Below are 25,069 nucleotides of genomic sequence, written 5' to 3'. Positions count from 1 at the left end.
TTAGCGTGTTGCTGAGAATAGCTAAGTCATCCACAGTTCTTCAGCGAACAATATTGCTGCTACTGTGTACAACATTTTCCTGGTTCTTTTCACTTCACTATGCATCAATTCATGTACGTCTTTCCAGGTTTTTCTGAAATCATCCTGCTTGTTATTTCTTATGGCAAAATAATATTTCTTTACAATCATATACCATAATCTGTTCAGCCATTCCCCAATTGATGGGCATCCCCTCATTTTCCAGTTCTTAGTCACCACAAAAAGAGTTTCTTATAAGCATTTTTGTAAATGTAGGATTTTTCTCCTTTTTTTGGATGTCTTTGGCATATAGACCTAGAAATGGTACTGTTGAATCAAAGGGTATGCACAGTTTTAAGGCTCTTTGGTAATAGTTCCAAAATGCTCTGTAGAATGGTTGGATCGGTTGACCACTCCATCAACAGCACATTAGTGTCCCCGTTTTCCCACATCTTCTCCAACATCCATTATTTTCCTTTTTTGTCATATTAACCAAGTTGATAGGTGTGAGGTGGTACCTCAAAGTTGTTTTAATTTGCATTTTCTCTGATCAGTAGTTATTTAGAGCATTTTTTCTTATGATTATGGATAGCTTTTATTTGTCTGAGAACTGCCTGTTTATATCCTTTGACCATTTCTCAACTGGGGAATGATGTATAGTTTAAATTTGACTCAGTTCTCTATGTATCTGAGAAATGAGGCCTTTATCAGAGATACTTGTTGCAAAACTTTCCCCACAGTTTTCTGCTTTCCTTAGAATGTTAATTGCATTGGTTTTGTTTGTGCAAAAACTTTTTTATTTTTTATACTCAAAATTGTCTATTTTATATTTTATAATGCTCTCTTTACCTTCTCTGGTCCTAAATTCTTCCCTTATTTGTAAATCTGACAGATAAACTATTCCATGCTCTTGTAATTTGCTTATGGTATCACCCTTTTATGTGTAAATCATTTAGCCATTTTGATTTTATTTTGGTATATGCTATGAGCTGTTGGTCTATACCTAGTTTCTGCCATACTGTTTTCCAGTTTTCCCAGCAGTTTTTGTCAAATAATGAGTTTTTGTTCCAAAAGCTTGGATGTTGGGTTTATCATATACTACATTGCTATGATCATTTTACTGTAATGTTACTTCATCTGTTCCACTGACCCACCACTTTATATCTTAGCCAGTACCAGATTGTTTTGATAATTACCACCTTATAATACAATCTGAGATCTGGCATGGCTAGTCCACCTTCTTTCACATTTTTTAATATTGACTCTCTTGATATCCTTGATCTTTTCTTCTTCCAGAGGAATTTTGTTATTATTTCTAGCTCTATATAATTGATTTTTGATAGATTAATTTAGATAGAATTATCATTTTTATTATATTAGCTTATTGCGTAGACCCTCATGGGCAATTCTTATTTTTCCACTTATTTAGGTCTTACTTTATTTGTGTGAAAAATGTTTTATAGTTGTGTTCATATAGTTCCTGGGTTTGTCTTGGCAGGTAGATGCCCAAGTATTTTATATTGTCTGCATTTATTTTAAATTGATTTTCTTTTTTCTATCTCTTGCTACTAAGTTAATGGTTTTCATACTTTCAATTTTATCAGTCTCTCCTTTGATTTTCAGGATTTTCAATTTGATGTTTAATGGGGGGAGGGGTTAATTTGTTCTTTTTCTTAGTTTTTTTAGTTAGATGCCCAGTTCATTGATCTGCTTTTTCTCTGTTTTATTGATGTAAGCAATTGTAAATTTTTCCATACATGCTACTTTGGTGGCATTGCACAAATTTTGGTATGTTGTCTCCTTGTCATTTTCGTTAATGAAATTATCACTTGTTTCTATATTTTGTCCTTTGACCCACTTGTTTTTTTAGGCATTAGATTATTTAATTACCAATTAATTTTTAATGTCTCTTTCCATTGTCCTTTAGTCAATATAATTTTTATCTTATTATTATCGGAAAATAGTGCATTTAATATTTCTGATTTTCTGCATTTGGTTGTGAGGATTTTATGTCCTAATATATGGTCAGTTTTTGTGTAAGTGCCATGTACTGCTGAGAAAAAGGTATATTCTTTTCTAACCTTATTAAGTCTTCTCCAGAGATCTATAATGTCTAACTTTTCCAGAATTTTATTCACCTCCTTAACTTCTTTCTTATTTATTTTTTGGTTAGATTTATCTAGTTCTGAGAGGGGAAAGTTGAGGTGCTTCTTAGTATAGTTTTATTATCTATTGTCTCCTGTAATTCATTCAGCTTCTCCTTCAGAAATTTAGATGCTATGCCATTTGGTGCATATATTACGTATTGATATAACTTCATTGTCTGTGATGCCTTTTAGCAAGATGTAGTTTCCTTTTCTTTTTTAATTAGATCTATTTTTGCTTTTGCTTTGTCTGAGATCAAGATTGCTACTCCTGCTTTCTTTGCTTCAGCTGAAGCATAATAGATTCAGCTGTAGCCCCTTACCTTTACCCTGTGTATTTCTGTTCTTCAAATTGTAAACAACCCATTTTGCTGCCCACTTCCATTTTATGGGTGAATTCATACCATTTACATTAATAATTGTGATAACTAACTGGTATTTGCCCTATGCCATATTTCACTTGTTTTTTCCCCTCTTTCTCACCTCCCACTTTATCCCTTCTCATAAGTGTTTTATTTCTGATCACTGTCTTCCCCAATATTTCCTCTCTTTTATCAGTCCCTCCTTCACCTTCTATTATCTTTGTCCCTTTTTCCTTCCTTATAGGGTAAGATGAATTACTATATCCAACTGAGTGTGTATGTTATTCTCTCTATGAGCCAATTTTGATGAGAGTAAGGTGTAAGCTTTGCCTCTTCATCCTCTTCCCCATCTTCTCCTCCATTATAATAGCTCTTTCATGTCTCTTTTATGTGGGATATTTTGCCCCATTCAATCTCCCCCCTCCTTCTTGAAGTGTAATTTTCTTTCTACCTGCTTTATTTTATTTTATTTTTTTTGGAAGGAATATCATGCCATCAAAATCACCTTATATCCACACCCATCCTTTTAATTGCTCTTATACTAATTAAATTGTTAAGATTTACAAATATTATTTTGCCATATAGAAATATAAACAGTTTAATGTTACTGGATTTCTTATGTTTTCTTTTCTTGTTTCTTTTTTGCCTTTTTATGTTTCCCTTTGTATTTGGAGGTTAAATTTTTTATTCAACTCTGGTCTTTTAATTAGAAATGCTTGAAAGCCTTTTATTTCATCAAATATCCACTTTTTTCTCTTGAAAGTAAATTTTCAGTTTTGCTGAGTAGGTGATTTTTTTGTTGTAACCCTAACTCCTTTGTCTCCCAGTATATCATATTCTAAGCCCTCTAGTTCTTTAGTATGGAAGGTGCCAAATCCTGTGTAATCTTCACTGTGGCTCTGTTATCTTTGAATTGTTTCTTTCTGTCTGCTTGCAATACTTTCTCCTTGATATATGAGCTATGGAATTTGACTGTGGTGTTCCTGGCAGTTTTCATTTTGGGATCTCTTTCAGGCAGTGATCTTTGCATTCATTAAATTTCTATTTTCCCCTCCAGTTCCAATTTATTAAGGCAGTTTTCTTTGATAATTTCTTGAAAGGTGTCCAGGTTTTGTTTATTTGTTTGTTTTTTTTGATCATGGCTTTCAGGTATTCCAATTATTCTTGTTATCTCTCCTGAATCTGTTTTCTAGGTCAGTTCTTTTTCCAGTGAGACATTTTGCATTTTCTTCCATTTTTTTTAGTCTTTAAATTGTTTGATCATATTGTGATGTTTCATAAAAGTCATTAGTTTCCACTTGTTCAGTTCTAATTTTTAAGGAATTGTTTTCTTCAGTGAGCTTTTGTACTTCCTATTCCATTTGGTAGTTCCCTTTTTTAGGTAGTTATTTTCCTCAGTTAATTTTTACATGAAATTTTTCCTGGTATTGACTCTTTTTTCGTGATTCTCTTGCATCATTCTCATTTCTTTTCCCAGTTTTTCTTTTACTTCTCCAATTTGCTTTTTAAAATCCTTTTTAAGCTCTTTTATGAATTGTTTTTGGGCCAAGTTACATTTTTCTTTGAAATTTCACATATAGTCACTTTGACAATATTGTCCTCTTCTAAGTTTATGCCTTGAGCTTCTCTGTCACCATAGTAACTTTCTGTCGTTAAGCTCTTTTTTTGCTCACTTTTTTCTGCCTTTTATTCCCCTGTTGGTGCCTTTGTGTTTTTATGTAAGAGTTGGGCTCTGGTCCTGCACTCTCACAAGCCTTTTGTGCTGGGGCTCTGGGTCTTACTACTGGCTTTCACTGGGCCTCAAGGCTTAGCTGATTGCTTTCTCTGAAGGGTAGGCTTCCTTTCTTGCTTATATTAAGGTTAGGGCCTCCCTCTTGTCCTCCCAAGGTATAGGTTTTATCTGCTGACCTGCTGCAGTCTTGCTGCTGGGTTCCTATGGTAATAGTCTCTCTGGTGTTTGGCTCTGGAGGAGAAGTCTTGTTGCTGGTCATTCCCAGGGGTAGGGCCTTACTGCTGGGTTGCTATGGAACCAGGGCTTCTCTGCTGGTAGTCCCCAGGGGTGGAGACTTTATATTGGCCAGCACCAGGGCTAGGCTTCACTGCTGGCAAGTAATAGGGTCAAGCCTCCCTGATAGCTTTTGCTGGTTTCAGGCCTTGCTGCACTGGGACTGCTCACTTACCTGGGGGCTGCTGGCTTGCAGGATAGGGGGTCCTTACTGGTGGATTTTCTGCAGCTTGGAGCCTTGCTGCAGGCCCCCTGCTGTGAGGCTGGCTGCTCCTGCTGCTACTGGACCTCCCTTCCACTCTCACTCTAGTGAGACAGACCTTGCCTGCCATGGTGGTAAGCTGCTTCCCTGCTCCTAGATCAATTCTGAGATGGTTTTCTAGTTGTTTGGAAGGGAATTTAGGAGGGATTCGGAGGCTTCCTTTCTCAGTCATCCATTTTGGTACCAGACAATTTTCAACATTCATTTTCTATGAAACTTTGAGTTACAAATTTTTCTCTCTTCCTCCCACCCCTTACTCTTCCCCAAGACAGCAAGAAGTCTGATATATCAGCAGTCATGTAAAACATATTTCCATATTAGTCATGTTGTGAAAGAAACATAACAAAGGGAAACACACACATACACATGCACAAAAAGGAAAGTGAAAATAGTTTGCTTCAGTTTTTCATTCAGACTCCACAGTTCTTGCTCTGGTTGTGTGTGAATAAGGTTTTCCGTCATGAATCTTTTAGAATTGTCTTAGATCATTATATTGCTGTGAAGAGCTGTCAGTCATGGTTGAGTATTACAGAACGTTGCTGTTACTGTGTACCCTGTTCTCCTGGTTCTTCTTACTTCACTTAGCATCCATTCGTGGAAGTCTCTCCAAGTTTTTCTAAAATCTGTTTTATCGCTTCTTATAGCACAGCAGTATTCCGTTATGTTCATCTACCACAGCTTGTTCAGCCATTCACCAGCTGATGGGCATTCCCCTCAGTTTCCAATTCTTAGCTGTCATAGACAGATTCTTTTTCCTTTTACATGATCTGTTTGGGATACAGACCTAGTAATGGTATTGCTGGATGAAAGGGCATATAAGTTTGATTGCCCTTTGGCCTTAGTTCCAAATTGCTCTGAAGAATAGTTGGAGCAGCTCACAACTTATGGAAAGACTTATAAGAAGTGATATAGAGTGAATCGATCAGTTCCAGAAAAAGTTTAGACTGTTCTTTCTATATTGTAAAAACAATTTCGAGGACTTCTCTGAACTGATGAAGAATGAAATTGAGCAGAACTGAAAACAACGTATACAATAACACCACTGTAGACTGATGGCTTTGAAAGTTATGAGTTTTGAACAATATAGTTACCTTACAAGAACTGAACAAATCAATGGTGAGACAAATGTGAAATATTCTTTCACAACATGACTAATATGGAAATATGTTTTACATGACTGCTGATACATAAGGTTCTGAATGAGACATGTATTTTTTTGTATATAGCCAATGTGGGAATATGTTTTGCTTGACTGAATATTTGCAAGAAGAAATTTGGTTTTATTTTCTCTTTTTTCTCCTGAGGGGGTGATAAGGTGAGAAAATAGATTTGTTAGTTAAAAATAAAATTCTGGTGGTGTCCTAGAGATGTGGAATGTTGCTTTTACTTTCAGATAAGTTCATTATATTGTTTGTTTTACTTAATGTACTACCTCTATGTTTAGGAGTTCCAAAATCTCATCCAGCTATAACCTATTGGGTTTTCACCTCTCTTTCTGTCTTCCCTTAGAAAATCTCTTTGTCTGCCTAGTAACTTCAATCCTTTGACTCTTCAGCTCTCTCCCAAGCCTTCTCCCCTGTACTGGTACTATACTATCTCCCCCTCTCTCCATCTTGACATCTTCTTGAATCGGTTGAACTCAACATTATGTTCCTCTCTTGAATCTCTAATGCCCTTGTATGGATGATTATACCCAGTAAAGCTTCAGCTTTGGATCACTCCCATTGTTTGCTGCCTTCACTTCTATCCATTCCGACTGGGTCACCTGCAAGTTTGTGTTAAGCAACTTCAACTGGGCCCTCACTACTCTCTGCAGAGTCTCCTTTTCTCTTGGAAAAGGTTCAGAAACTTTTTCATCTCTTCTCACACCTCCCAGGTTTCTCCCTTTCCCTACTTTCTCATTTGAGAACATTGCTTCCCTTTTTGTAGTACAAAAATTGGGATTATTCTCCACGAGCTCCCTCTTCCCTCCTCTGGGTCCTCACCTAGCTCATGTGCAGCTATCTGTTTCTTCTCTCCTATCTCATGTGAAGAAGTAGCCTTTCTTCTTACCAAGGCTGACCTCTTTGCTTGTTCAAGTTATCCCGTTCCATTTCCCTCTGTCATCTCCCCTTTGACTTATTTTCAGCCTTTTTTTGGCTACTGATTTAGGGTTGCTTTAGGTCAACCTTCTGCCTACAAACATCCATATGTCTCCCCTATTCTGAAAACACCATCACTTGACCTTCCTTCTCTGCTAATTATTGTCCTATATCACTTTTGCCCTTAGTGGCCAACCTCCTTGAAAAGATCATCTATAATAGATCCCTTCACTATTTTTCTTCTTACTCTCTTAACTGCTTATAGTCCAGCTTCTCAGCATATCATTTCACTGAACCTTCTCTGAGTTAATAATGATCTCTAACTTTTCTAGATTCTATCTTCTAACCTGAGATGTCCTTCAGGGTTCTTTCCTGGGCTCTTTTTTCTGTTTCTTTCTACTCTTGTCATCGTTGTTGCATGTGTCAACCTCATCATCTACGTGTACATCCCTGGTTGTATGGTTGTATGGTATGGTTGTTGTTCTTCATTCTTAAAGAGGACTGAAATGACACTAGTATGTGGTAGTCAGTTTACAGTGTGTCTGACTGGCTGATTAGACCGAAACAAGCTTGGAATGTTCTGCCACAGGTCGGGTACAGATAGTCCATGGGAATATTTGGGGTGAATTCTCTCAATTTGCACATCTTGTGTTTCTTTTGGGCTACTTTAATTCTGCTTTGCTCATAGAGCACACCTTTTTTTTAATAAGGGCATGCTGTACTGGGTGATCCTATGCCAGTGTTTCCCATGTCATGCAATCAATTCTAAAGTTCTTCAGAGAGATCTTGAGAGTATCCTTGTATCACTTCTTTTGACCCCCGTATGAGTGCTTGCCTTGTGTGAATTCTCCATAAAATAGTCTTTTCTAGGCAAGTATATGTTTGACATTCAAACAATGTGCCTAGCTCATTGGAGTTGTGCTTTCTGAAGTAGGATTTGAATGTTTTGCAGTTTAGTTTGAGAAAGGACCTCAGTGTCCAGTACCTTATCTTGTTATATCATCTTTGATCTTTAGAATTTTCCTAAGATAATTCAAATGGAAGCAATTCAGTTTCTTGGAATGGTGCTAGTATACTGTCTAGGTTTTACAGGCATAGAAGAATGAGGTCAGCATAATAGCTCTGTAGATCTTTAGTCTGGTAGTCAGTCTAAATATCTCTCTGGCAATGTGTTGGTCAACCTTATTATAATGTGTACATCCCTGGAAAGTATACTGCCAAGGAAAGTGAACTTATACACAGTATTCAGAACTTTTCCATTTGCTGTAATTGATGGTTCCACATATTGATGGTGTGGTGGTGACTGATGGAGAACCTCTATTTCCTTGGTGTTAATTGTTAGGTCAGAATTAGCACAAGCAGAAGAGAAATGATCCATACTTTGTTGCATCTCAGCTTCAGAGGCTGCATGGAGTGCACAGTCATCTGCAAACAGAAAATCATGCACTAACACTCCCTCTACTTTACTCCTAAACTCTCCCCAGCTCCCATCTTCCCTATTATTGTATAGGACAACGCCATTCTCCCAGTCCCTTATGGTCATACCCTAGAAACCATCTTGGACTCTTCATTATCTCTCACTCTTCATATACAGTTTATTGCCAAGTCCTGTAAATTTTACCTTTGCAACATCTCTCCAAAGTGCCCCTTTTTCTAACACTGCTACCACACTAGGACAGGCTCTGATCACCTCACCCTTGAATTATTGCAATAGCCTACTGGTGGGTTTTCCTGCTTGAAGTTTTTCTCATTTCCAATTCATCCTCCATCCAGTCACTAAAGTGATTTTCCTAAATCACAAATCTGATCGCGTCACCCTTCTACTCAATAAATTCCAATGGCTCCTTATTGCCTCTGGGATCATATTCAGAATTCCGTGAAATTTAAAACTCTTCATAATCTTGCCCTCTCTTACCTTTCCAGTTCTCTTACACCTTACTCTTCAACACATACTCTTAGATGCAGTGATAGTGGCCTCCTGGATGTTCAAGACACTCTGTATCTTGGCTCTCTTAATTTCCTCTGGCTGACTCCTGTGCTTGGAATGCTCTCCCTTCTCCCCACCTCCTGACCTCCCTGGTTTTGTTTAAGTCTCGACTAAAATCTCATCTTTCCCTGGAAGTCTTCCCCAGACCTTAGTTTTAGTGCCTCCTCTCTGTTGTTTCCTATTTAGACTATATATTGCTTGCTTTGCATGTATTTGTTTGCATGTTGACTTCCCTGTTACACTGTAAGTTCCTTGAAGCTAGGGACTGTCTTTTGCCTCTTTTTGTATCCCCACCTCTTCTCCCAGTGTGCCTGGCACATGATAGTTGCTTAATAAGGGCATTCGTTTTCAGCCAGCATGTCCTGAGTGCTTTATATGCTTCAAACAGTAGTTGAATGTTTTTGTACTTTGATTCTCTTGTTCTTGTGTATGGATTATTGAATTATAGACAGATGTGTACGTGCCAGGCCTAGAGGCCTGAGGGCTACCCGAGTCTTACCTTACCTCTATCGGAGGTCTTCGGCTGGCCAAACCGGATAATCGTATGAGAGAAGAGACCTATCAGAGTCGAACAAGGGTTGAGCTTTATTTCAGGGTTCTGGTTACAAGTGCAGGGGAATTCTTCCTTAGGAGGGAGCGAAGAATCTCCCAAGGAGGCAAAGATCTTACAATAAGAGATTGGAAGTAGAAGTGTAAGTGGGGAGAGAGGGGGAGGGAAGAGCGGAGAGAGGAAAAGCGGAGCCTTCTGTCCACACACGTGGCCCCTCCGCCCAAGAGCACTTTCAGGCTTTCCTGACCCTACTTAAGCTCTCCTGTCGCGTAGTTTGCACGTCAATACCGAGCCTGTTAGGTAACAAATAGGTGTGCCCAGATCCGGGACAGCCTCGAGAGCGGGGATGCTCCTCCCATCACGTATCTCACGGGAAGAGGCGGAAATACACAAGAAAGCTCGGTCTCCTCCTCGATTCCCTGTTGTTATTATGGGGGGCCTTGTGAGAGCTCTAAGATTTAGAAGTTCCCACCTTTACCCGCCTGAGACCGCCCACACGGAATTGAGCTTCCATCCCCAGCATGTACGTAGGGTATGTCTCTAAGTATCAAGCTCTGAAGATAATACTGTAAGCTGTCATTGGTTGAATTTGCATAATTTTTGTCCCTCGGGATGATAGTGATCTCCAAGCCCACCAGCTGTAGTCCCCCTTCTAGAGGGACTGGAATTTGGGGGTTGTTTAAAAAATATTGAAGGAATATGGACTCTGGTTAAACCTCTTTGGTACAAGGCACACAGAGGCTATGGAAAGGGCAATTCTTGATCCTCTTCAGGAGCTCAGAGAGCTTTCTAGAATTGTGAATATGAAGAAATGGGCCAGCTAGTGGAGTGAAGAACTTTAGGTTCCTAATTTTTTAGTAATCCTTAGGTTGCTCATTGGATGCTAGCTAGAAAAAGATATCCATAATGAGCAGGCAGCAAAGTGGCGAAATGAATAGAGTATTGGCTGTGCATTAAAAAAGATCTGAGTTTAAATGCTACCTCACTCACTGGGTGTTAAGCCTAGGCAAGTCACTTAATTTCCCTGTATAATCTTAGATTTCTCATCTGTAAAATGAGAGTTGAACTTGATGGTCTCTAATGTCCCTTCCTGCTCAAAATTTATGATCCTAATTTTGATCAGTGGATAGAGTGCTAGTCCTGGATTCAAGATGACCTGAGTTCACATCCTGTCTTAAACACTTACTACGTAACTTTTGGTAAATCATTTGATTTCTTTCTGCCTTAGTTTCCTCATCCATAAAATGGGGTAATAATGGTACCTACCTCCTAGGGCTATTGTGAGGATAAAATTAGATCATGTTTATCAAGCGTTCTATAAACCTTACATAGTTAAATAAATGTGTCATCCTCCTCCTCTTTTCTCACTTCCAATTCCACTTTCTCTTCCTGTCAAGGAATGAATCTCATTTGAGTAAGAGGTTATTTCCTATAAAAATAAAATTAATTTCGTTTTTGTGATATTATTCATTGCTTTCCATGTCTAATACCTTATGAATTTTTTCTGGGAGAAAATGATTATGGTCTCTAGATATAAAGTTTCTGAGCAATCTATAATCCCTTGTTCTTTCTCATTTCTTAACCCTGACCCATATTTTTCATTGTCCTTGCTTGTCCCCACCTTCTACTTTTTTCTTAAAATTTCTGAGTATTGAAGTATATGGTGATTTAATTTGGAAGGTCTTATTCAGGTCTTTGTAGGATTTCTCTATATCTTCTGCTACAGCAGATAGAATTCAGTGCATAATGGAATTGCTTTCTTTTTTACAAAAACTTATAGTAATCACTGCTTTTCAAGATGACCAAGTATTGCATAAAATGAGGTTTTGGATTGCGTTTGGCTGAAAGATAAAAATAATAATGTCCTCCCCCCTTGAATGAAGGAATGAAAAACTCACTATGAAATACTCACTCTGTACAAATCAGATACAATCTTCTGGCACTTAGTTTCTTTTTGAAGGCACATGCTTATAGATAGTTTTGTGATTAAAAATGACTTATAATCAGTTATCTGAATGACTGTATTCTAAGTGTGTTTGAAATTTGTTGCTAAGCTAGTTCCTGTATCTTCAAATTTTACCAGATGACATTGGGAAGTCATGCTAGTTTTGTACAATAATTTTGAGTCTGGCATCATCAAATTCTCCCACAAAACTAGAAGATATGGGCTAATTTTCTTTTTGTAGTTTCCTCATCTAAGAAAGGATTAAATGCATAACTAACAGTAGCTTTTGTAGACAGTAAGGATATAAACTAAACCTTCCTCAACTCAGTACATTCGTACTTCTGGGACCTGCTATAGTGCTTAGTTAATAATGTACTATTAGGGAGAGGGTGGAGCCAGGATGATAGATTAGAGGTAACCCAATTAAATTGTGAAAATAACTACAAACAAAGCCTCAAAGAAAAATGCTAATTGGACCCAAGCCAAACAAGAACTCCTGGAAGACTTAAAGGTAGAAATTCAAGTTGAAGAGGAAAAATTGAGAAAAGAAATGAGATTAATGCAAGAAAATTATGAACAGAAAATTAACAGCTTGTTAAAAGAGACACAAAAAATTCTGAAGAAAATACCTTAAAAATGTATTTGTCCAGTGGTAAAAGAGGTACAGCGATTCACTGAAGAAAAAGGAGTCCTTAAAAAGCAGAATTGGCCAAATGGTAAAATAAAAAAGAAATTATAAAAATTCACTAAAGATAACTCTTTAAAAAAGCAGAATTGGTCAAATGGAAAAAGAGGTGCAAATGCTCACTGAAGAAAGTAATTCCTTAAAAATTAGAATTAAGTGATTGGAAGTGAATGATTCTATGAGACATCAAGAAACAATAAAACAAAATCAAAAGAAAGAAAAAAATAGAAGAAAATGTGAAGTATTTATTGGAAAAACAAGTGACCTCAAACATAGATCAAGGAGAGATAATTTAAGAATTATTATACTACTTGAAAGCAGTAATCAAAAAAAAGCCTCTCATATTTAAAAAAATTCTAAAGGAAAATTTCTTTGATATCTTAGACCTGTTGAATACCTCCTGAAAGAGATGAAAATTTCAGTGAAAACTTCTGGGAATTTGATAACAAAATTCCAGAGTTTCCTGGTCACAGAGAAAATACTTTAAGCAACCACAAAGAAGCAATTCAGGTCTTGTGGAGCCACAATCAGGATCACTCAAGATTTAGTGGCTTCCCTGTTAAAAGACTGTAGGTTTTGGAATACGGCATTCCAGAAGGCAAAGGAGTTAGGATTACAACCAAGAATAACCTACCCAGAAAAACTGAGTATAATCCTTTAGGGGAAAAATAGATATTTGATGAAATAGAGGACTTTCAAGTTGAAAAGGCCAGAGCTGAATAGAAAATCTGACATTCCAATCCATTACTCAAGAGAAGCATAAAAAGGTAAACATGAAAGGGTAATCATAAGAATCTTAATAAAGCTAAACCATTTACATTCCTATAAGAACTTTATCCTTATTAAGAGGGTTTAAAAAGGTTTTATACAAGCCAGAATGAAATGATTTATGAAAAAATTGAAGGGGTGAGAAAGACATGCACTGGGAGAAAGGAAAAGGGAAAATTAGAGTGGGGGAAAATTTCTCACATAAAAGAGGTGTGCAAGGAAAAGCTTTTACAGTGGAGGGGAAAAGGAGGGAGGGTGGCAGGGAGTGATTGATTGGAATTGGTTCAAACAGAAGAATACACACACTCCCTCTCTCTCTGTCTCAATTGGGTATAAATGTCTGACTCAGTAGGAAAATAAAAGGGGAAAGGAATAAGAGATGAGGGGAGGAGATGATAAAAAGGAGGGTATTAAGAGAACCAGACTTTTGAGGAGAGAGGACAAAAAGAGAGAAGGAAAAACATATGAAAGAAGCATGGAGGAAAATACACAGTAATCGTAACTGAATGTAAATGGGATGAGCTTATTCATAAAACAGAATGGATAAGGAACCAGAATCTAATAATATGTTATTTGCAAGAAACACACTTGAAACAGAAAGACACACACAGAGTTAAAATAAAGTGCTGGAGCAGAATCTGCTGTGCTTCAGCTGAACTAAAAAGAACAAAGAAACGGTGGTAGCAATCATCTCAGACAAAACAAAAGCAGAAATAGACCTAATTAAAAGGAATGATTAGGAAAATTACATTTTGCTTAAAGATGCTATAGACAATGAACTAACATCAGATTTTTTTTATAGCTAGTTTCTCTGATGAAGTCCTTATTTCTCAAATAGAGGTGATTCTCACTTTACATAACTAGACTGTTCCACAGACTTAATGTAAGGTGATTTTTAGATAATAAGAATTTGCTGTGAATGTGAGGAAGGTAGGGATGTGGGGAGGCAAAAAGGAAGCTGGCTGCAGGCCTGTGGAGGGAAGGGGCCAACACATGGTTCAAAGATACAAGGAGGTTGGAGAAAGAGAAACAGGTACAGGAGGAACACATGGGGGCTGGGGTTAGTCATAAAGGGACCTCTCCAGAACTAAGAGGGCAGGCAAGTAGGGACCAGATAGGAACACAGATAGAAGAGGACTGTGACCTGGGGGGCAGACATATGGTACCAAGAGTGGACAGGTAGAAGGCAGATACATGGGGCTGGACACACAGGTGGATAGGGAGCAAAGGTCTTTGTCACTGGTTCTGGAGGTCTCAAGCTAAGTCCTCATTCAGAGGCAGTGGTGGTTTCTCTCTAAGACTTTTCCTGTGTTTTCACTTGGAGGTTTTGTTGTTGTTGGGGGGTGGTTAAGAGACTGCAGAATGGTTCACCATAGGAATGGGGGGAAGGAGGTAAAGAGGGAGGAAGAGAAGGAGAGAGCGATAGAGGGAGGGAGGGAGATGAGGAGAGAGAGAGACAGACAGAAACAGTAAGGTTAAGGGAGGGTTTTTTTGCAATGCTGTTTTCTTTCAGAATTGTTTATGTAAAGTCGAATGTGCATAATACAAATTTATGTAAAATGAGAACTGTATGTATATACTGAGTATAGAAATGAGTCAAATTTATAAAAATGAGCCATTTGCCAGTTGAGAAATTGTCAAAGATTATAAACAGGTAATTTTCAGCAGAAGAAATTGTAAAAGTCTAGTCATATAAAAATTATTTATTAGTGAAAGACAAAATAAAACAGATCTGAAGTATCATTTTACATTTATGAGAAGTGACAAATGCTGGAGGGGGATGAAGTATATTAATATATAGTATATTAATAAACTATTGGAGGAGTAGCGAACTGTTATAGCCATTCTGGAGAATATTTTGAAACTTCCAAAGGGCTATAAAAACTACATACCCTTTGATCCTGCATACCACTACTAGATCTATATCCCAAAGAGATTAAAGGAAAATAAAAAGGATTTCTGTGTATAAAAATATAGTTCTTTAGGGGCGGAGCCAAGATGGCGTAGTAGGAAGACGCACATACACATAGCTCCGAACCCACAACCCATAGAACAACTACAAAGAAGTAACTCACGGCGAATTCTGCACCCAGAGGCCACAGAACATTGGAGCGAGGGAGATTTCTGTTCCGGAGAGACCTGCAAACCTCTCGTAAAAGGTCCTTCGTGCTGCGGACTGGGCGCTGGGACTGGGAGCTGAGTACAGCCCTGCCGTGGCCGCGGCACCGAGAGGAACAGATCCGAGCGGGCTTCAGGGACGGGATCTCCAGCGGCCGCACAAGTACCTCCACCCACAGGTGACGGGGGTCTGTGAGAGAGTCCCTTTGGCGGGTCGAGGGGGGAGTGGGGTGCCCCCATGGCTCGGGCCCCCTCGGGAGACAGAAGCTGAGGGGCACCGGCAGACCAGGGCTCTCCAAGCAGGCAGGAGCCTGGATCCATTGTTGAAGGTCTGTGCATAAACTCCCTGAGGGAACTGAGCCTGAGAGGCAGCCCTGCCCTCACCTGAGCATCTGAATTTAATCTCACACTGAATAGCAGCCCTGCCCCCGCCCAAAGCCCTGAGGCTGGAAGCAGCATTTGAATCTCAGACCCCAAACACTGGCTGGGAGGATCAGGAGGTGAGGTGGGTGTGAGGAAAATATTCAGAGGTCAAGTCACTGGCTGGGAAAATGCCCAGAAAAGGGAAAAGAAATAAGACTATAGAAGGTTACTTTCTTGGTGAACAGGCATTTCCTCCCTTCCTTTCTGATGAGGAAGAACAATGCTTACCATCAGGCAAAGACACAGAAATCAAGGCTTCTGTGTCCCAGCCCACTCAATGGGCACAGGCCATGGAAGAGCTCAAAAAGAATTTTGAAAATCAAGTTAGAGAGGTGGAGGAAAAACTGGGAAGAGAAATGAGAGACATGAAGTCAAAGCATGAACAGCAAATCAGCTCCCTGCTAAAGGAGACCCAAAAAAATGTTGAAGAAAATAACACCTTGAAAACTAGCCTAACTCAATTGGCAAAAGAGGTTCAAAAAGCCAATGAGGAGAAGAATGCTTTCAAAAGCAGAATTAGCCAAATGGAAAAGGAGATTCAAAAGCTCACTGAAGAAAATAGTTCTTTCAAAATTAGAATGGAACAGATGGAGGCTAATGACTTTATGAGAAACCAAGAAATCACAAAACAAAACCAAAAGAATGAAAAAATCGAAGATAATGTGAAATATCTCATTGGAAAAACAACTGACCTGGAAAATAGAGCCAGGAGAGACAATTTAAAAATTATGGGCCTACCTGAAAGCCATGATCAGAAAAAGAGCCTAGACATCATCTTTCATGAAATTATCAAGGAAAACTGCCCTGAGATTCTAGAACCAGAGGGAAAAATAAATATTCAAGGAATCCACAGAACACCGCCTGAAAGAGATCCAAAAAGAGAAACTCCTAGGAACATTGTGGCCAAATTCCAGAACTCCCAGGTGAAAGAGAAAATATTGCAAGCAGCTAGAAAGAAACAATTCAAGTATTGTGGAAATACAATCAGGATAACACAAGATCTAGCAGCTTCTACATTAAGGGATCGAAGGGCATGGAATAGGATATTCCAGAAGTCAAAGGAACTAGGACTAAAACCAAGAATCACCTACCCAGCAAAACTGAGTATAATACTTCAGGGGAAAAATTGGTCTTTCAGTGAAATAGAGGATTTTCAAGCATTCTTGATGAAAAGACCAGAGCTGAAAAGAAAATTTTGACTTCCAAACACAAGAATGAAGAGAACCATGAAAAGGTGAACAGCAAAGAGAAGTCATAAGGGACTTACTAAAGTTGAACTGTTTACATTCCTACATGGAAAGACAATATTTGTAACTCTTGAAACATTTCAGTATCTGGGTACTGGGTGGGATTACACACACACACATGCACACACGCACACACACATAGAGACAGAGTGCACAGAGTGAATTGAAGAGGATGGGATCATATCTTAAAAAAAAAAATGAAATCAAGCAGTGAGAGAGAAAGATATTGGGAGGAGAAAGGGAGAATTGAATGGGGCAAATTATCTCTCATAAAAGAGGCAAGCAAAAGACTCATTAGTGGAGGGATAAAGAGGGGAGGTGAGAGAAAAACATGAAGTCTACTCTCATCACATTCCACTAAAGGAAAGAATAAAATGCCTACTCATTTTGATATGAAAACCTATCTTACAATACAGGAAAGTGGAGGATAAGGGGATAAGCAGAGTGGGGGGGGATGATAGAAGGGAGGGCATGGGGAGGAGAGTGCAATTTGAGGTCAACACTCATGGGGAGGGATAGGATCAAAAGAGAATAAAAGTAATGGGGGACAGTATAGGATGGAGGGAAATATAGTTAGTCCTATACAACACAACTATTATGGAAGTCATTTGCAAAACTACACAGATTTGGCCTATATTGAATTGCTTGCCTTCCAAAGGGAAGGGGTGGAGAGGGAGGGAGCTAAAGAAGTTGGAACTCAAAGTGTTAGGATCAACTGTAATGTTCTTACCACTAGGAAATAAGAAATACAGGTAAAGGGGTATAGAAAGCTATCTGGCCCTACAGGACAAAAGAGAAGACAGAGACAAGGGCAGAGAGGGATGATAGAAGAGAGAGCAGATTGGTCATAGGGGCAATTAGAATGCTTAGCGTTTGGGGGGGGAGGGGAGAAAAGGGGAAAAATTTGTAACCCAAAATTTTGTGAAAATGAATGTTAAAAGCTAAATTAAAAAAAAATATATATATAGTTCTTTTTTTGATGTGGCAAAAATGTTTATTTTTATTCAAATATGACTAAAATTTAGCATTTTTTTTAAAATTTATTTTTTATTTTCAGCATTCACTTCAATAAGATTTTGAGTTCCAAATTTTCTCCCCATTTTTCCTCTCCCCCCACACTAAGGTGGTGTGTAATTTGATCTAGACTCTACATATACATTCATATTGAACCTATTTTCACATTAGTCATGTTGTAAAGAAGAATTAGAACCAATGAAAGAAACCATGAGAAAGAAGAAACAAACGAAAAATAAAAGAGAAAGAACAAATAATAAGCTTAAATCTGCATTCAGACTCCCTAGTTCTTTTTCTGAATGTGGACAGCATTTTCCGTGCTGAGTCCTTTGGAGTTGTCTTGGAGTCCTGCATTGCTAAAAGGAGAAAAATCTATCAAAGTTAGTCCTCACACCGTGTGGCTGTTACTTTGTACAACATTCTCCTGGTTCTGTATCCCAGCTCTTTTTTATTGTGACAAAGAATTGGAAGTTGAGGGGATGCTTATCAAAGGGGGAATGTTTCAGTTATGGTATGTGATCATGATGGTGTACTATTACAGAATAAGAAATGGGGAGGGGATGGTTTCAGAAAAAAAAACTATAGGAAAACTCATCTGAACTGATGCAAAGTGAATTGAGAAGAACTGGCAAAGTACAGTGTACAGTAATAGCAATGTTGTAATGATGAGCTGGGCTCCTCTTGATCCATACAGTGATTCAAGACAGTTCCTAAGGGCCTGTGTTGAAAAGTGCTCTCTACCTCCAGAAAGAAACCTGATGAATTTTCAGTGCAAGTTGAAGTAGCATTTTCTCACTTTCTTTATTTTTCTTGCTTTTAAAAAAAATAACTAATATGGAAATATTCTTTGCATGATTTCACATGTATAGTTATTATCATAGTGCTTCCTTTCTCAGTGGTGAGATAGGGTATGGGAAGGAGAGAGGGAATTTGGAACTCCAAATTTAAAATAGAAAAAAAATGCAAAAAGTAAATAAATAATAAATTTTAAAATGTGCGACTAGATTTTTATTTTGCATAAAAATTGGTGCTTTTCAATTTGGGGCTGAACCCAAAGGGCAATCCAATTGTGTATACCTTTGATCCAGCAATACTATTATTACTAGGTCTGCAGTCCAAAGAGATCATAATAAAAAAGGGAAAATGACCTACATGTTCATAGTAGCTCTTTCTGTGGCAGCAAAAAATTAGAAATTGAAGGGATGCCCATCAGTTGGGGAATAGTTGAACACGTGGTAGTATGTGATTGTGATGGAGTATTATTGTGCTATAAGAAGTCACAACAAGGCAGATTTCAGAAAAACTTGGAAACACTTACATGAATGGATGCAAAACGAAGTGAGGAGAACCAGGAAAACACACAGGAACAGCAATGTGGTGCGATGATCAACTATGAATAGCTTAGCTTTTTTTTAACAGTACAGTGATCTAAGATAATTTAAAAGGACTCATAATGAAAATGCTATCCATATGCAGGGAAAGAGCTGATAGAGCCTGAATGTATACTGAAGCATACTATTTTCACTAGCTTTATCTTTTTTGTGTTTTTTTTTTCCTTCTGTTTCTTCTTTCACAAGATGATTAATATGGAAATATGCTTTACATGATTGCACATATATAACCTATTTAAAATTCTTACCTTTTTAGGGAGGGACACAAGACTGAGGGAAGACATTTGGAATTCAAAATTATTAAAAAATGAATGTCTTTATATATAATTGGAAAAAATAAATACTATATTAAAAGTTAGAAAATAAAAAAGGTGCTTTCAGTTGATTTTAAAAGTTTTAAAAATATTAACAATGAGCTAGAAATCTTGTTTATGTTATTAATTTCTTTAACACAGAATCTATGAAAAATTATAGATAAACTGTAGCCTAACTGCTGTTGAAAATTTTCACAGAACCCAAGTTAACAGAGTTCTAATTAAAGAGATTTGTTTGTTTGCTCAGTGAATATGATTCATATACCTTTCCCAGTTTCATTGACCACTAGTATCAGGCTATGGCTGAATCTATTAGTTGTGCATTTCTCTCATTTTTATCAAAACTTAAGTACTGATCATAAAATTGTGTGGTGGGAGGGGAGAGGTCTAAAGCATTTTTGTAATGCTTGTTATGTAAAGCTTATTTATTGCTCTGGGAATATATTTACTTTTGTTGTAACAGCCCATATAAAAAATTTTAAACAAATTTTATAATACTTTTCTTTGTTTTTAATCTGCTAGATGCTGAAAGAGAAAGATGACTTGAAGGGTCAGCTTCACTTAGCTTCATGCCGGATTGAAAGTCTTCGACAGGAGCTGAATGACATCATAACCAAACGTGCTAATCAAGAAGAGGAGCTTCATTGTAAGGAGAGAAAACTTAGTGAAATGAAGTGTCTGCAGATGGACCTGGAGCAGGAAGTCAGGACCCTCAGAGACACTGTCCATCAATTGGAAAATGAATTGCAAAAACACAGTAGGGTACATAACCAGATGACTACTGAAAAAGAGCACCTCGAGAAGGAAATTGCTGACATAAAAATTTCCCGAGAAAAAGACAAGGAAAAACTCTTGGAGTTCCAAGAGACCATCAAGGACCTCAGTTCATCTCGAGCAGATCTTGCTAGCAAAGTGGCTGAAGAAGAGCGGGCCAAGAAGGAGGCACTTAAAAACCTGTCTCATCTCAAGAAAATGGAGGGATCTAACCAGGAGGAAACAAGTACAATCATCAGGCAGTTAAAAGTAGAACGAGATGTGCACCAGAGAGAACTGGAAGATCTCCGGACAGAATTACAGAACATGAAAGCCAAACATGATCGCAGTATCCAAGAGCTGAAGCTGCAGTTTAAACAGGAACAGAGTGAAGTTGAGAGCCTCATCAGATCCCTGAAGGTACTGGTGCAGAATTAGTGGGATGATTCTAGTATGATTTTTTTTTCTATAAAATGTAAACTTTCAGAGATCATTCTCTGTTTTAGACACTGAAGAAAAGATAAAACTACCAGTCAAGAGGGCTTATTCTTGTCTTTTCAGCTAGAGTTAAAATGAGTTATAGCAGCCACTTGAGAACACCTTCTGCAGAATACAGAAACCCTTAAAAAAGGATGCTTAGCTATTTCAGTACTTTAGAGATGACAGTGAGAGTGGGAACCTCAAATGTGTCCTCATTCAACATTTATGACTTCTTAAGTGAAAAACGTCAAAGACTTGCCAAGTTCATAACCCCTATATCTATATTCCTTATTCATGTGGTAGTAACCATAAGAAGTCAGCCTTTAGGCTTTGTTGAAGAAATAACCAGAATAAGCTCATTTTGAGTTTTAGCATTCAGCATGTTGCTGTGTAAAGGCTTTATTGTGAGATTGTCATATCTCATTGATTAAGATACTTGCAAAGAATGATAGTTATAGCATCTTTGACATGTTGGAGAACTATTTCAGATCACAAATCTCATTAGGGTGATTAATTTACAGAAGTTACTTTTTAATTGTTCCTCTTATTATAAAGCCTTTTTAAAATGAGTAATTCTCTGACAGGCAGTGGCTACTATGCATTTTGTGTACAATGAAAGTTTAAATGTATACAAAAGTCATGAAACACTTTGTCATGTCCCACAATTCTGTGTGATTCAGGAGGAAGATGTCTTGTAAATATGAAATTGAATTAGTTTGGAAAAAAGACTGCAAAGTCAAAAAATTGAACAACCAATATGGATGTTTATGATGAGACAGAAACTCTGAAAAGTCATATTTGAGTGAGATCTGTTACCTATTATGTCCAATCTGGAGAGTTCTTTGTAATATAAATATGTTAAAATAAAATAACATCACCTAAACTAGAACTTAACTTCATAAAATTAAGAATTTATTTAAAAATAATTTTTGGAACTCAGAGAATTTGATCTTGGCTTTGTAATCTGCTTGATCACTTGGCATTTCTTTCTGTTAAAAAGGAAAATTACTTGTCACCTCCTTTTATGATATGCTGTGAACTCGTAGAATGAAAGGATAGTAAAATACTTGGAATTTCATATAATAAAGAAATGATCCACATGTAAAACATTGTAATTTGAAAGTAGATTGTGTACCTTCTTAAGGGTTTTGAAATGGAAGGACTAAGACTTGGGGGTATAGTACATTTAGTCTGGAATATCAATGTGAGATCTGAAAATTGAACCAGAGTGAGAATTTCCAGCTCTTTTTCTCTTTAACATTCATTAGATGTCTGTTTCATCTGAGAAGTAACTACTATCCCCCATCTATCACCATTTTTTATTTATGAGATTAATGGGAAAAGTATAGAGAACACAGATACTGTGGAAGACTTATATACTGACATGCAAAAGGACTTTGGGTAGGAAACTATATGTAGGGTATGTTTCTTTGAATCTTTACATTTGTTTTGGGAATATTCTCATGTTGCAATTTCATTGTAATTACTGGAAAATGGAACTTTGTTTAACTTGCAGATTGTGATGTGCTTAATCTTCTCTGTCTTAAGAGACTGAAAATATTTTTTCCATCCAATTTAGTATCACCATTTGCATTTTTTGATATTTTGTCTTAGTGAAATGCTCTTGAACCAGTTAACTTATATTTAATTGAAAATCAGACATGATCCAGTCATGATTTGTCTCTTACCTTTATTAAAAGTACAGCCTCATCATGACGTAGAGGTGGCACCCTGGGTTTTTGAAGTCTTTGGCAGCAGAGGACAGACTTTGACAAGTTCTACCAAATTGTAAAGGTTTTGAGTACTGACTCAAAACTGTATGGCTGCCATCTAAATACCAGCCTACATAAATTGGAAGACACTTATGTATCTATCACAGATCTGGCTGCCACATGGTGGATTTCTGATCCCTTAACACCTTGTAGTTTGGCTTTTGAAACATAGAGGGCTTATAATCTATCTTAGAGAAAGGAGTGCTGATACTGAGGAAGTCATGGACCCTTTAAAGTATTGAAATACAATATCAGTCTTTTAATTGCCTCCAGTTTATATCTTCAACAAAATAATTGATGTAATCAAAGTAAATATATGGCATCATATTGTACCTGAACTTCTTAAGAGGACTTATAAAAAGAACGTGGTACCTCGAGTTGATGTTGCTATTGGAGTATTTTTTACTAATAAAAGACATTTTATTTATTTTCTTGTGTCACAAGGATTATACCCAAAGTTTCAAAACTAGTAAGTGTCAGATAAAAGAATTGAATCCCCAGGTCCTCTGGCATTAGTGCACTTTCTACAATACTATGTTATCTATTAATGTGTGCATGTTTATGTTAAGAAATAACTAAAGGCCGTTAGCTTTTTTGTCCTTTGGTAGTGTTTTTTATGTGATTTCTGGGTATGTTTTAAAGTTGACATACATTATTTTAAAACACTTTACCTGTTGACAGTGGTCTTTATCTTATACTCCTTTCATCAGGCAGAAAACTTGGAAGACAAGAATGTGGCGAAAATTCATCGTTGGCAGATGGAGAAAATAAAAATTCAGTGTGAAAAGCTGGCAGAAGAGTTAGCCAGTCAAGAGGATGAGAACTCAAAACTCATGCGAAAATATCATCTTGTGAAACAGCAATTGGAAGATAAGGTAGAGAGATGTCTGCATTCTACTTTTCAAAACTAAATTGCCTTTCTTTTTCTTTGGTATAGATGGTGGAATAAGTGATTGAATTCTTAACTTCAGAAGAATAGTTGTGGGACCAGGGCAGATAAGTTTTATTGGACTTATGGTTCTGTACCTTTTAACCACCAGTCAGCATCTTTTAGAGCCTTCATTTTAAATTTCTATTGTCTCTTAAAATATTTTTGTAGATATAAAAAAGTCCTATTGAAGTGAGATCCCATGAGTGAGCTAGGCATTCTGAATAAATGCTATAATACAACTACTCATGTATCTAATCATATAGTCAGTGTAACAGGCTATAAAAAATGTATATGGAATGTACCATTTGCCTCAGGCATTGTGGGAAATATAAGACTTGGGTTTTGCCCTCATGGAGTTTATAATTTAGTTGGGGGAATGAGAGATGTGAAATATTAACTAAGAGTATAAGGCAATACATGATAAATGCTTAGTAAATTGTACTGACAGTTAATGTTACAGGATTTTAGTACAAAAAGGGAGCCCTATATTTTACTGTGTTGAAACTTCATATAAAGTATCTTTTATCATTTAACTTAGGTTTTTCTGTTCTTAATCTCTTCCTATATGTGCTCCTAATCTGTCAATCCATTTTTTAAATCAAGGAAATAAGGCATTAGGTTCAGGTTTATAAGACAATATGTAGCAATCATTGTTACAGTAAGTGTAATTTAGTTCCTGTGTCATTCTTTGTTTTACCAGGTCTAATGCTCATAACTATCTGAATATATCTGTTATTGTGGCAATAAGGCTAACTTACCTGACTTTCTCAAAATTAAAATGTTACCCAAAAATTGTGTTTACTTTTTTTAATACTGTTTTTTTGTTCATTTTAAAGAAAGAGAAAAATTTGAAAACTGGAAAATTAAAGGCACACCTTATCGTTGCTGAAATAAATGTTTTATCAGTGATTCCCATTTCTGACATTATAGATACATTCCTTTTTATACAGTTTTGTAACTGGGAGTTTTCTTGTCAGCACAGAATTTTAACAGTTAAGGATTTGTCCTTCACTGCTTTGAGACTGTCAAAGGTATGTGGTTTGATCTTGATTATCGTTGTGAATAGAGAGGCAAGGTTACGTCTAGAATCATAATTAGGAGATATTCTAGAAATCATTTGTATCTGGGATATATGCATGCATGCAAATATCTCTGAAATCTAGGATGAAATGATACATTTATGTGTCTAGGATTGAATATGACATATGCATGCTTATCTTTATATTTGGAAATAAAATTCCATGTAGATGTGCTACGTGTACTTTTAGTAGATTTGTCTTTGAAAAAATATCATGTTTAACCGAACATTAGGGAGGTTGCACTCTGAACACATGCTAACGTACTGAGCAGTTAGTCAGTGATAATCACTGCTTGTTGGATGTCCAATATTGTACTTGGTACTTATAAGAAGAAACATGTACTGAGCTGCAGAAGGAAGCCATAGATATTAATAACAATCATCTGCTACATTCAGTTACGGTGTATGTGAGCACTTACTCACATTAAACACTTGTGTGCCCAGCACTGTGTTAAGTGCCAAGGATGCAAAGAAAAAGTGAAAACAGGCCCTGACTTCAAGGTCCTTATATTCCATTGGAGGAGATACTATGTGTGCATGTTTGTGTACATATATGTGTGTTTATGTATGTGCATATATGTGTACACATACACATATGTATATACACAAAATATTTATAAAGTACATATAAGGTAATTGCCGAAGGGAGAGGAAAGACGTCTGTAAAAGGTGTCACTTCATTGGAGTCTTGAAAGAAGTCTGCCATTCGAAAACTCAGAGATGAGGAGAGAAAGCCTTCTA

The 25,069-nt window shown here is 37.1% G+C and overlaps 1 protein-coding gene across 13 annotated transcripts in view; it reads left to right on the top strand.

Moving 5' to 3' along the window:
* The window catches only part of CEP128 (centrosomal protein 128), a 559,633-nt gene that overhangs the window by 163,516 nt on the left and 371,048 nt on the right, over positions 1-25,069 (top strand). For all 13 annotated transcript variants that reach the window (XM_072623250.1, XM_072623249.1, XM_072623247.1 and 10 more), the window contains 2 exons: positions 19,837-20,487; positions 23,030-23,194. In XM_072623250.1, the coding sequence (XP_072479351.1) occupies positions 19,837-20,487; positions 23,030-23,194 (816 nt within the window). The remainder of the gene's footprint in view (positions 1-19,836; positions 20,488-23,029; positions 23,195-25,069) is intronic.

The sequence above is a fragment of the Notamacropus eugenii genome, chromosome 7 (assembly GCF_028372415.1).
Source record: "Notamacropus eugenii isolate mMacEug1 chromosome 7, mMacEug1.pri_v2, whole genome shotgun sequence".
NCBI lineage: Eukaryota > Metazoa > Chordata > Mammalia > Diprotodontia > Macropodidae > Notamacropus > Notamacropus eugenii.
Note: the sequence above shows the minus strand (reverse complement) of the source record. Positions and strands in the feature narration are given on the sequence as shown.